Here is a 13,725-nt window from a genome sequence, read left to right on the forward strand (position 1 = left end):
TTGTCATACTTTTATACACAAAATGAATCATTGAATTGGGTGTGCATTTGTGTACGCTTAGTTATTCCAGTTGTTACCACATGGGAGTTCATCTGTGTTCTTTTCTAAAAACAGATGAGAAAACAGTGGGAAAACAGTGTCAGCTGCTGTTCTGACAATGGTGAAATAATGGCATTTTACATATTTTTACAAGTTTTCAAGGCCACATGGGGTCATACTGGGCCTGTTCTCTTTCCTTTAAGTTCCAGAGTCTTCAGAGCCCCTTCTGGGTTTTACCATACGCAGGACATTTTCATAACAAGATGTCTAAATCATCTGTAGAACATTTATTGTACGTTGCCCAACTTACGTAATTAAATGGTTGACTGGTCTATGACATGGTTTGTGTGTTTGCAAATTACTCCTGCTGTATAAAGAATGTAATTTTTTAACCTGGAAAGTTGCATTTCCTCTGTCGTTTTCCTGTCCGAAAAATGTTTGAGTCATCCAACCTGCAAAACAGGAATAATAACATATAACCAGCTGAATAGCATAGCAAGAACAAATAAGTGTGTGGATGCGTACTAAGATTGAAATGATTTGAAAATATTTAGTTAATTTGTATAGTCCAGAAATCATCATCATAATATGAAAAACAGGAATTAACAGCACTGTATTGGTGAGGGAGCAAGAACATGGCTGAAACTGTTGCACAAAGCATGTAACTGACAAATTTTTCATCAAAATTAAGAAAAGGAATGTATGCTAAGAGATTTGCTATGAGTCCTTTGGGAGGTCACTATTTTTTCCTCCTTTAGCAGTTGCATGCTCAGGCTACTTTGCTCTGTAATGCCTTCAAAAGAACCAATGAAGGTGCTAGTGGCCTGTTTTTTTCTTGTTGTTCTAAATGCAAGGAAGGAAGTACGTTATTTGCTCAAGTTTCTTAGCTAGGAAATTGAAATTCCGTAAACGATAGACATAGATGACAAATATCTACCTTTCCGTAAAACAGAATGCAAAGTGCTAACAAAAATCTCAAATAGTTACATTTATTAGTATTAACTAAGTTGATGACAATAAAATGTGATTTAATTGTAACTGATACTTAGACAAAGTGTTATTGGATCAAAGTTATGTATGTTTCTACTATAGTTACAGCTTTCCGTGGTCTAGTAAAGATAGAAGTAATTGATGATGTTTTCAGGCAAATACCTCCTTAGGAACACTGGTTTGTAGAAGCCTATTGCTGACCATTTTTTAGATGGCTTTTTATAGAGAAGATTTTTCATTAGTTATCTGATACCTCTAATTAACTAACTAGTAGCCAGTGACATGTCAAATGTTCAAAGCATGAAAAGTCCAAAAGAGCAGCAAAGGAACAGTCAGTGTAAATAACAAACAGGAGTCGAAATATTCCTTGTGAAGAATGGAGGTGCTGGAAACAGTGGAAGAAAAACAGTCAGAAATGAAATTGAATAGAATAAAAGCAACATAGGTAAACGGTAAAATTTGTATTAGATGAAGATTGACAAAAAAATGTTTTGATGAGCCCCATGGAAAATGAAGACATTTGTGCTTAAGGTCAGTACATAGCGAAGTTTCAACACTTTGTCAGTTCACAGTAGTGGAGCCATACACACTGTAACACCACATCTAACTGAAAAAGCTGTGGTAATGTATTGTCTGGAAACCTTGACATGCTGCTAAACTCACTGAGCTGTTGAAAACCATGCAACAAGAACTATGGATAAATTTCAGAAAAAGCAGGAAGGATATCACAAAGATCAGTTTTTACTGATCTTAAATATCAAGTAAAAAAAAAAAAAGTTAATAATCCTTATAAAGGAAATATTCCTGAAAGAGTAGTGGCACAGATATGCCTACTCTTCTCTGTATCTTCATCTGCTCTATGTGCCTCATTAAGGACACTCACCTCAGCATGTGGCTTTGTGGCACTGTGACAATCTTGCTATTTTTTAGTATTTTGCCATTGTGGTGTGAAATTTATTTTCAAAAATGAAACTATTGACTACATTTGTGGCAGGTTATTGGATGGATCACTATTGTGAACACTTTTTCATCTTCAGATTTAAGAGAACATTTCCAAAGGATTGTATTTTGCCTGTGCAACTCAACATGCAATGCAGACTTTTCCCATATGTGCACAGCTTTGTATTTTTTGTGAATTTTGAGCTGATTTTTAGAGTAGGATATGGCATACATTATATGTCCTAAAAAGCTGAATGATGAGAAAAGATTTCGTCATTCCTGTCAGTGTCTTCATAAACATGGACACCTATTCTTAATCAGGGCTGAGGAAGGACAGAGAATTTTGCAGTCTGATGGCCAGTCTCTCATCTGCTTGATTTTTTTTTTTTTTTTTTGACTCTTGGGAAGAAGATGTATAATCCTACTTTAATGTTAGTACAGCATTACAGTAGCTAACACTGTCTACCAAGAAAAACTTTTTTACACGTCTCTTGCATTATACTGACTCTTTGCCTGCAAGAAGTGATTAAGTGTCCTAATTTTTCAAAGGTGATGAACAATATTGACTTTTTTAGGAGCTCTGGGTGCTTCTTGGAACTCAGGCTCTAATATAACTAAAAGGTTCATGAAATACTTGCAATTCATTGTGCTTTCAGTACATCAAGGAAAAGTATGTTTATAACTGATGTCCAGACCTCCTCACACCATAAAACTGTCAGATTAAGCTTTTTCTTATGCAGAAATCTTTCTGTTGTCAGTTGCTATAAACCTCTGGCTTCAGAGAACAATTCCCTGTTGTGCCTAAAAGGATGCATCTCCCTACTGTCATGATATCCATCCCTGTACCCTCCTTTTTCTTTTCTGCTTTGTTCTTCTTCCCTAATTATCCTCCCATGTCAGGGTGAGACATAGTAGGCTGTTTTTGTTATTCCCCCTATACTTTCAGTGCAGGTGTGTCTTTCCAGAGTGGGTATATCATTCCTCAGTGCCTTACTCTGAATCTTCAGTTTTCTTGTTAGGACTGACAGTGAGTGACCTTCATGTGTGAGCTAAAATTTTGCTCTTCATCTGCTTGAAGACCCTGAGCTGTGTCTCCCCTTTGCATCTAAAAACCTGATTCATATGCTTGATGTAGAGAGTATTTTCAGATCTTTTCAGCCTTTGTGCCTTATAGCATAAATGGCAAGAAAAATATAGAGGGAGAATCGTTGTTAATTTTTGACCTAATTTCAACTATTTTAGTAGATGGATTGTAGTGTAATGTGACTTCTAGACATTGTACTACCAGAGACATCATGTACCTGCCTCACACTTAGTCTTTAATTGCTTCTGAACATTTGTAGAATGCAAGCTTGACCTGCAGTATCTACAGCAAATGGAGAGTTTACGCAAGGCCTCCCAGATAAACCAAAAACATCTGAAAATAATAAAATGTAACAATGGAAGAGACATTTTCCAGTATGTAAGTTGTATCATTAGAAACTGTAAGATGTATGTTTTCTTTCTTGAGAATGTTATTCTTTTTTTTTTTTTTTTTTTTTAGTTTTAAACCCTGGTCAGTTGAGGGTTGGAGATCAGTGTCAACAAAGTTAAGTCTCAGATGGTGTAACTTAGAAGCTAATCTTGCATTCATTAGGTAAAGGATTTCTTTTGTTATTTGACTGCTCTGTGCAAATGTGACAATTTAGGCAAGTATGTGAAAAGATTTTTCCTCTCCATGTTAGAGTTAAGGCACATAATGCAAAATTTTTTACTGAAAAATGTTGAATTCCAATGTAATTGCATAAAATTTTCATTGTTACTGAGATTTGGTAGAACAGGAATTAATGTTTCTCTTTTCAGTCCCCTTCTCAGACCCTTTTACTTGCTTATTGTAAATGCAGACTTAGCTGTGCCACTTTGTACCACTGCAGAGCTTTAAGGCTCCCCAACACCATCAGGATCCTGCCAGAGGAAGAATTTTCACAGCACACTGCAATTACTGTTTTATTACTGTGAAGTGACTGATATTGCTCTTGAATAACCCTACATCTTGCCCATAGAAAAGATGTTTGATCAAGGTGGAAGAAGTGTAAGTAATGCCTGTGATTTCTGACTGTTGCTGGAGAAATCGTTCTCACTCATAAACCAATATAGGCAAGATGATTGATGCTGGTTTAACTCAGTGAGACACGAGGTTGCTCACAGATTGGCCAGCATTATGAGGCAGAGTAAAGCCATCTTTTTATCTCCTCTTGAAAAGGCACCTGAAATACAATTTGAGTGTGGCACTAGGAATAACTGAATTTCTTTGTTCTTTTCTGCCTAGAGAATCATCTCACTTCATTTCTATTAGCTTGTCCTAGCTGATGGAAACTTTAATGATTAGATGAGTATTTTACAATATAAAACAATATAAAAGGAATTTAAACTACAGATCTTCATGTTAGTTAAGCAAAAACTTTTCTGAGTAAAGTTACTTTTTTTTTTTTTTTTTTTTTCCCCAGAGACAGTCGCTTTTGAAGAAGTAGAGTAGTTTTCATCTGGGGTAGTTGCCTTTTAGTATTTTCCTTTTAATTAATACTATTACGCTACAAAAGTGTAGATCTGTTGTTTCATAGTGTTATGTTTTTACAATTGCCGTCTGTCTCTATTGCCAACCATCTGCTTGAAGTTACTCTGCTTATTGAGTAAATCAAACATATGAGGTTCAAAATTACAGTGAACTGAACCAAAAGCAGTTATTTGTGATGCATGCCTGTTTCTAAAATGTAACACCATAATGAGCAATATTTTTTATGATTTAATAGATTGTTATAATTTTGTGGGTACTTTAAAAATATGACTGTGTAATGCTTTTCACTCTGCCTCTCCTCACACTTTTCCTGTATTTTTTTTCTTCTTGAAGTGTAAATACATAGAATGGATTAGGAGAAGGATTAGCAGAGGAAGGGGTGGGGATGGACTATAAAAGAAGTAGAAGAAGGCTTAGCCAGAAACTTGTAGTTTTATTGAAATCTAGTGGATTTATTTTCACTTCAGTCAGGTTAACGAAGGCCTCCCAAGGAGGAAAGGAGAAACCTGTGAATGAATGTGATATGCTTTTGCTTCTGTGCTGCTTGCTAGTAACATCTGAAAATACAGTGACATGCAGACACCAATCAAGCACGCTTATGGAGATGCTTTCTGAAGGAAGGGATGGAGGGAAAGATACCCCTCACTAGACTGGTTTACATAGTTCAACAAACCAGACAGAGCCTGAGTCATTTCAGATGTGATAAAGGGACACATTTCCAGATTACTTTTCCATTTTTCCTCAACTGTTTCAGCTTTATCTGAAAAAGAGCTTACCCTTCTGCATACATTTTAGGTAAAACTATGTATCTAAACTGAAAAAGCTATAATAGTACAAATTCTTACAAGATACTTTTCTGGTCAAAACCATCAATCACATGGTACCTGGCTTGCTTTTTAGTTTATTATCAACTGAAACAAAGTATCAGGATAGTCTGGACAGTCATGGGGGTTAATGTTTCTCGCAAGCTAAATGTGATTTATTTTTTTTTAAGAGCAATGTGTGAAACAGGGGGGTTTTGTTTGTTTTTTTATTTTTGTGGGGTTTTTGGTTTTGTTCTTCCTTTGTTTGTTTATTTGGGTTTTTTTTTTTCTTTAACAATTAACAACACGACAGTCAGCTGCATGTCTGTGGTTTTAATAGGGTTTCTGATCTGCTGAGGCTTTTTGTGTGTTCTTCTTAAATTATGCAGGAAATTTGGTTTTGAAATATTTCCCGCCTCCCTTCCTTCTGAGAGTATGCATGCATTTTGAAGGCCTTCCTAAAATGGTTACTAAGACGAATGCAGTTAATGAGAGAGACTTCATGGCTTCTGTCCTTCACTGTTACCTCCTTCCACAGAGGCTGTATGGTGCCTTATGGTGCCTGACTTTGTTCTGGCTCCGAGCTGTGGTCAGATGTGGCTAACATGTAAATATCATCTCCTTTTATGTCTGCCTTCTTATTTTTGACCTAACCAAGCAGTATGCAGATTGCCAGATGGTTGAAAAAAAAAAAAAAATTGGACCACTTTCCCACCTACCATGAAAGTTTAAGTTACGTTTAGCTGCTTTTAAGTCTTGCAGCTATAGAAAACTGTACATTTGCACCTTGAAGTTGTCCTGACTGTTCTTTCACACTCAGCTACCTGAATTACGTCTCTATACCATGGCGAGATCAGAGTTTCTGAAAATAATTAAGTATTTGCTGTGGACCTGTTCTGCAAACCCTCTCCATGCGGGTACTCTTAACCGGTGTGACATTTGACATACCACTTTGATTAGTGGGTTTGGTTACTGGCATGAGTGATGACACTGAACTCCAATGTAGAGGGTTGGGAGTAGGATGAGGGAGTCTACACTGTAGTCTCTATACTGATACTCTCAAAAGTTTTTCTTATCTGTAGACCTGAATGTTTAAATTTCCTCTTTGCTGACAAGGGCTTCTCTTCCTTTGTGACTGAACTGAATAGCACTGATTTCCCGGGATGGGAAATCAAAATATAACTGAAATTTTCATTTTATGGTTCAGGAAGTAGCACGTTTTCTTTGCAGGCATATAGCAAGATATTGACTTATTAATTGTTGGGATATGAAGGAATTGAAGAGTATAATGTGTATTTGTTTGGTTTTTCCAGAGGCCAAATATTAATGAGTAATATCTTTGAATTTTCATCATATGGGCAAATGTTGTCTTGTCAATGAAACTGGAATACAAGGTTTTGCGCAGGGTACAGAGTTTCAACACAGGTAATGAGAATCCCTTCTGTCATTGTAAATCAAACATCGAGCTGTCAGGCTGTAGCAGAAAATATTTCTGCACACCCCTGTTCCACATATGAAGCTTTTTTCATGGTGCAGCATGCTCTCCTGATAAGGATTTAAGTGGCCTTGGCTTTACTCTGGTCCTCTGGTATTTGGTGGACTTAGGTCTTACCCTGGACTGTATAATGGAGAGAAAAATCTCTGGCTTCACTTCCGTTAAAGTTTTGATGTTTGAGGCTTTGGGTATGGTTATTATTTGTTGTGTTGTAGTTCTGAAGGAGCCTAGTTGTGGACCAGAATGCCAGGGTGTTGGGAATTCATCTAACTCTAAGGAGAGAGCAGTAGTCAGCATGATATGGAGTTACTTCACTGCTTTGGATTTAGCAGACATCTCAACAAAGTAGAGATGTAGTAAGCTAATGTTAAGGTGGTTAGTAAGAACTGCTGAATCTTGCAAAAAAAAATATTTTTGTGATTTCTTATCTCTGTGTACACTTTGCACAGGGGTAATTGAGCCTGTAACTTCCTATAGTAACTGTCAATTAATATTTTGTGGTGTTTCAGGTATTTGCTCGTAGAGGTGTTTTGTTAGAGTCCAATATTCAAACTCAAATGTAAGCTTTATATAGTAGTAGAGCTTGTAGAAGTACAAGGAAATACACAGATTTACAAGAAGCTCCAAATGAATCAAAATTGGAGACCTTGCTGGAACCAAGGTTCAGCTATATTTATTTCCCAGCTTTTATTCTACTCTTGAAATTTTGTAGCAGTATGATACTGCAGTTGCACGTGGCAACCATTTCTTCCAACAAGATTGTAAGAAATACCAAATTCCATAAATGACAAAAGCAGCAAATATCTGTGTTTCTAGTTTTCCCTGCTCTTTTTGTATGTATATTTATAGGGTATTTTGTATCTTAAAATATTAGAAGCGTTGTCTTCAATGTTCAGATTGATTACAGAAAGTTGCATTTTATTTCAGTTATCTGTTGATTATTGGGTTCTTTGCCATACTTTCCCATGTGCTTAGGTGTGTAAGAATGAATTATTTTTAATAATGATAATAACAAAAGAGTTTGAGATCTGCAGATAATGCTATATTAACACTTCAACTGCTTAAAACTGACATAATCTCAATTATATTAAAATGGATGTACAGAACCTGGGATGTTGTTTTTGAAAAAGACCTGCTTTCACTGTTTCAGCAAGAGGAAAATGAGAACGTGCCTAGAATGGACATGACAGCAGTACTGGTGGAAACTGGAATTTTGCTAAAAGCTACAAAGCCCACATAGACTGCTACATTGAACATGCTTTTTTTTTGCTTTTTTTTTCCTTTAATTTAGAGCTACCCTCCACTCCCTTTTTAATTGCTATGTGTATATTAAGTTACCTAATCAATTGTAGGATTTTGTGTGATGGAAAGTATTGCTTTGCAGGAGCTGGTCAAAAATGGTCATGTGGGACCAGTAGAACAGTAGTAAAAATTCAACCTGTAAACAAAAGCTGTCAGCTGTATAAAAATGTTCAAAACTTCATGATATATTTAACATAAATGTTCAAAATATTTTCAGCTAAACTGTTCTCCACTATTACATATCAAAATAAATATTATAAAAATCATTGCTTCAGAGGGCTAAAGAGCCTTCTGGGGATACGTCTCAACTTTGATTTATCCACAATTTAAAATGTTTGAGACTTTGTTATTTACATTAATAATGAACTTATTACTTTTAAATATTTCATTAAGGACTTGGCACATGAGTTTACATTTAAAAAAAAAAAATCGGGGAAGGAAGTGCAGACTTTACTATTCAGGCTTTGGTTTATGTGAACATCTTAATCTAAATAGTTGTACTGCCCATAGACTATTTTTTTCCAAGAGAAATTAATATCTTTGCCAAATGTCTTTCATTTTCCAATAGACTAGCTCTCATTTTCAACCAACGATCTTTTTTTCCATAACTTGTTGGATGTCACCTTTGAAAAAAATGCTTTTTATTTATATCAAGCCTGAATCAGTACAATTCATCTAACTTCTTGTTATCTTTGAAACCTCCCTTACAGTGAACTTTCAGTGCTGGCAACTAAGCATTACTGCAAAAAGAACAATTTTCCATACTAGGATGATTAAAATTATTGAAGGAAAAAATTTTAGATAATATTTAATAAAACAAACATATGTACCTTTGTAATGTTTAAATATTTTTTTGCATACTGTGACTTATGATGTGCAGATGTTGGAGTTGAACAAGAAAAATAGTACTTGCACATGCATTCATTTTGGATTTGTGGTCTGAACTCAAGTACAACTATACATATTACCAACCCTTTCATACCATAATGAAAAGTTAATCAAGGAAAACCCTGTTCTCCTATATTTTTTTTTTTTCGGAAATGCAAGACCTGGGCAATGCTGTCATTTATGCAGAATCAATGGGAGAATGGTATATACTTTACTCTTCCAGTCCTGCTGATATTATGGTAGGAGTTGCACATTCTGGGATTCCCCATTGCAAGAAGAGCTCAGTTACACTTTTGATTATCGAAACATTTAGATTTCACATTGCAAAGGGGAAAATTCAAATACAGTTTCTTTTTAAACTCTCAACAGTAATCAAGGAGCAGATGCTGCAGCAAGTAGCTAAAATCAGTTTCAGGTTTCTGGAGACCTCTTATTGTTAGTGGTAATTATGGGTAAATTTTTGAATGGACAGGATTTTATTTTTTATAATTTATGTAATAAAAGTACTGTCTTTGTGGACTGATAGACACAAGGGAATCTGAAGATTGTTTTCTAATGAAAATCAAGAAAAATCAAAATTCACAGTCCTTACCAAGTTGTTAAGATCTTTTAATCTCTTGTTATTGTTAGGTATTTTTGTTATGGATATGTACATGCTTGCTTAATTTTATTTAAAGTGAACAGCCCAACTGCAATGAACTACCAATGCATATCAATAACATGCAGACATCTTCCCAGAGTCATACCTGAATGAACCATGTCAAAGACAGAGAGCAGAACATTTGTTTCCATTTGAGCCAGCTTTTAAGAGCTTTATGTCTTAGTGCAAAGAAAGCTTAATATGAGGTATCACTGGAAAGATAATTTTCTTCCTTTCCAAGCATGTCAGAGCTCTTATTTTTATTCTTCAGGGTGAAAGTATCAAATTCTAGGTGACATAAATTGTCCCATTTGTAAGCTTGATTGTGAGACCAATGAAAGTGTGCAGAAGACAGTGTGTGACCCACATAGCAATTTATGTTTTCAACAGGAAAAAAAGAATAGGACAGGAGAGGAGAGAGCAGCTGTAACCCCACTGTTCTGTCTTCTTTCATGCGACTGGGTCTGAGTGGAAGCTTTGCATTTTCTTTTTTTTTTTTCCTCCTCTTAAAGTTTCCATAAGGATATGAAGTCTGGCTTAGAGCAACCATCTGTTTCTCATTTGTTCCTGCAGAATTTCAGTTAATTCTTGTTCCCAGTTCGTGTTGCCTCATAAGGTCAAAAAATCTTTTTCTTTATACAGATTGAACCTTAATGAGTTAACTAATTACAGCAATTTGACTAAGAATATATTTTCAAATAGTTTGTGTGCTATATTCCATGTACTCAATATAGCTTGAATAGGTTGTGTTATCTCATGTTATTCCTCTGAAAATCCAATTAGTTTCCAGTAGGTAGCACTATTTTGCCCTAAGCATTCCAGCAGGAATGTTGATTCTGTGATGGCTGCTGGCATGGACCTTGATCAATGTGGAGTGAACAAACGTGTGGCTGCCGTGGTCTGTAGTTCCCTCCCATGAATCACTGTGAAGTAGCTTAGGAACAAGGAAGCCAATTCCCAGTCCTTGTTTGCTTAATCTGATCTGCTCTTTTGATTCTTTGCTTGCTTGCTTGTTTGTAAAATTCCTTCACTTGTTATGTATTTTACTGGTTACATTGTCAATGCACAGATTAGTTTGAGGCCCAGCTGCCTTTCATTACTTGCATCTGTCAGAAAGAAAGAAATTGAAAGATAAGATAATCTTGTGAAAATCATTCTCTGCACTGGAAGCTGTCATGCTACTTCTGTAAGAAGCAACATAACTTAAATTTCAAGGTCCTCTTGGAATTTTCTTCATATAGGTATTCATTGGATTCAAAATTTATTCTTTCTATAGTCAGGAGTACACTATCTTGTAAAATACAGTGATTTTTTTTTTTTTTTTTTTTTTTTTTCCAGATTACAGAACAGGCCCTTGTTTCACACAAGTTAACAACCAGATGTGTCAGGGACAGCTAACTGGAATTGTTTGCACAAAAACCCTCTGTTGTGCAACCATTGGGCGTGCATGGGGTCACCCATGTGAAATGTGCCCTGCTCAGCCTCAGCCATGCCGTCGTGGCTTTATCCCTAATATTCGCACTGGAGCTTGTCAAGGTAAGCCTTCTGGTTTAAATTGGTCATGACTGTGGTGTTGCTGATATGCATCTTGAAAACCTTGCTTCAACTTAAGACAAAGATCACCATTTTCCTTGTGTGTATTCCGTGTCTTACTTTTGATAACATTCAGATATAAGTTGCTGCTTCCAGATTTTAGCTTGTGTACATGTAGAACAATATCCAAGTGAATGTCACTCAAAAACTCATAAATATGGAGCATGAAAAGGTCAAAATGTCTGTTGAGCACAGTCATCAGATACTGCAGTAGAACACCAATCAAGCAACTGGTTTATGTTGCTGTAGGCCTTAACTAACATATACTTCATTCATACTACTGAAAAATTCATTATTTCTTGATGCTGAGTTGTTTTCTTTCTGAAGTGGTTGGGAGTTAGGATACAGACTTTTTTTTTTTTTAATCCCATCATTTAGATAAAGTATATAGCGAACATTCTGGATGCTCTGTTTGGATTATTTGTACAGGGCTAGAAGAATGCATGAATAAGGAAGGATTTCAGTGTTATATGTTTAGATTAATAAAGTGTTTGAGAAATGGGAAAGCCTTCTTGCCTTATCCAATGTCTCTTTCCATGATGTTAAAGAACTTTCTGCTCCTCCATTTTGTCATTGCTGAAATCCACCTATCCTGAAAGGTAGGTATCAGTTCTACTGTAGCTGTTTTGCTAAGTTTTAGAAAAAAATACAGAAAGACTGCAATAACAGACAATACTAGAACTCCTGAAGGAGAATGGACTACTTCTCTGGTCGAGACTGGCACACATGGTCAGGTTGCAGGATGTGCTGTTTTAGGACTTCCCAAGACGTAGTGGAAACCAAGTAGTTGTTGTGGTCAGACCCTACAGTGCTGTCTTCCTCTTGAAGGAATAAGATTCAGAGTCCAAGGTACAACAGTCTGTTATTGCATTGATGAGTGCACACACTCCACCTTGTTTGAGCAAGAGGACATCTAGCACCGGTCTGGTTTGTATGACAGTGTCATGTTGTTGGTGGCTTGCAATTGTGTGTTGACCAACATGAAGGATGTACTGGCACTGCTGACCAGTAGAGGAGAGGGACTAGATGACCTTTGGAGGTGTCTTCCAACCCAAATTATTCTATGATTCTGTGAATTCTGGTATGTCAATGCATAAAGGTATACAGGTGAGCTCTCAGCTGTCATCAGAGTGGCAATACAGGCAGAAAATGGACTATCATTAATGCTCACATCTTACATAAAATCCGTTAGTATTGGCAAGACTACATTACATTTAAGACCTTCTTGAGTGAAAGCATCTGTCTGTGGGGCAGTACTGGTAGCTGTCAGGTTAAAGAGGCCAAGCCACTTCATGTACCAATGGTTCAGGTGCCTGCAATGCTGCTCAAAATGCAAGCCATTGGCAACATGCTACCAGCAACTACCCTACACCAAGCCCCTCTAGGAGAGAGCCTGGTCTAGCCCGTGACTGAGTGTAGTGTCATTCATTTGCTGCCTGTGTTTTAGAGGTATGATGCTACATGTCGAACAGCTGCACCAAAAGTTCCAAAAACCTTTACAAACCCATACTGACCTTGTCACTAAAGGCAAACTCTCCATTCCCTCCAGTAAGTCAATTAACACCACCCTGTATTCTTGCCATGCTGACAATGGGACCTCAGCAGAATACAATGACCATGTGCCATACAAGTGAACCAAATTATGCCATTCTGAGTTGTGAATTGATCCATGACATTCCTGCAGAACAGAAAAGGAAATGGTCTCGGTGGGGAAAGGCCAGACGGTTACCCCTGGATCCACTTGTGGGGAATTTTTAAGCTTTTGCTGTCAGAATGCTGGATGCTCCAAATGTTATTATGCATGCTCAAAAGAGGCCTTGTTTAAGCCACTCAGTCGGGTGGTTAAAAGAGACTGCTTGCCTGACCTGACAGGTCCAGCAATGGCAGTCGAGACAAAAAAGCCTTGCCAATTGCTTGGCCCTGTGTGCCTCAGCAGAAGTTTGTTTTTTCCAGGGCTGTCCAGCTTCCCCAGTCAGGCTCATGGAGATGTAGTGTTTGTTTTAGGTCAAGAAAAACAGCAGCTTTAACTTTGCAATGTCTTTTCCTTGGGAAGGTGCAACATCACCCAGGCAGTGGGCACACTGGCAGGTTGGCTGCCCGTTCCTTGAGTGTAAACTCATGCACAGGGAGAGATACCAGGGGTTGCCATTGAGGCAGAGGGAAAACAAGAAATCTGGGCTCCAATGTCGATCAAACATCTTACAGGGAATCTATTAGGGCCTAGGTTGACAATGATATATAGACCCCTGCTTGGTGTGCCGCTCAAAAAGGTTTGGCTGCTGTACCCAGAACACCAGACAGGGTATGGGTACTAGTAGTTCTCTGCCAGTGGGGCAGCAGCATGTCGAATGGCATCTAGAGCTTCTTGGGCATCTTTATAGAACAGGTCAGTAGATGGACAGTCTGCACCCTTGCTACACCAGCCAGCTTCATGGGCAGCTTGGACCATGGCCCCTAAAACTGCTAGTGGGTTTCTTGTGCA

The 13,725-nt window shown here is 37.2% G+C and overlaps 1 protein-coding gene across 3 annotated transcripts in view; it reads left to right on the forward strand.

Moving 5' to 3' along the window:
- Positions 1 to 13,725, forward strand: part of FBN2 (fibrillin 2) — a 161,252-nt gene that overhangs the window by 20,753 nt on the left and 126,774 nt on the right. For all 3 annotated transcript variants that reach the window (XM_065860700.2, XM_071802823.1, XM_071802824.1), the window contains exon 6: positions 10,989 to 11,186. In XM_065860700.2, coding sequence (XP_065716772.1) covers positions 10,989 to 11,186 — 198 coding nt within the window. The remainder of the gene's footprint in view (positions 1 to 10,988; positions 11,187 to 13,725) is intronic.

This window comes from Patagioenas fasciata, chromosome Z (assembly GCF_037038585.1).
Source record: "Patagioenas fasciata isolate bPatFas1 chromosome Z, bPatFas1.hap1, whole genome shotgun sequence".
NCBI lineage: Eukaryota > Metazoa > Chordata > Aves > Columbiformes > Columbidae > Patagioenas > Patagioenas fasciata.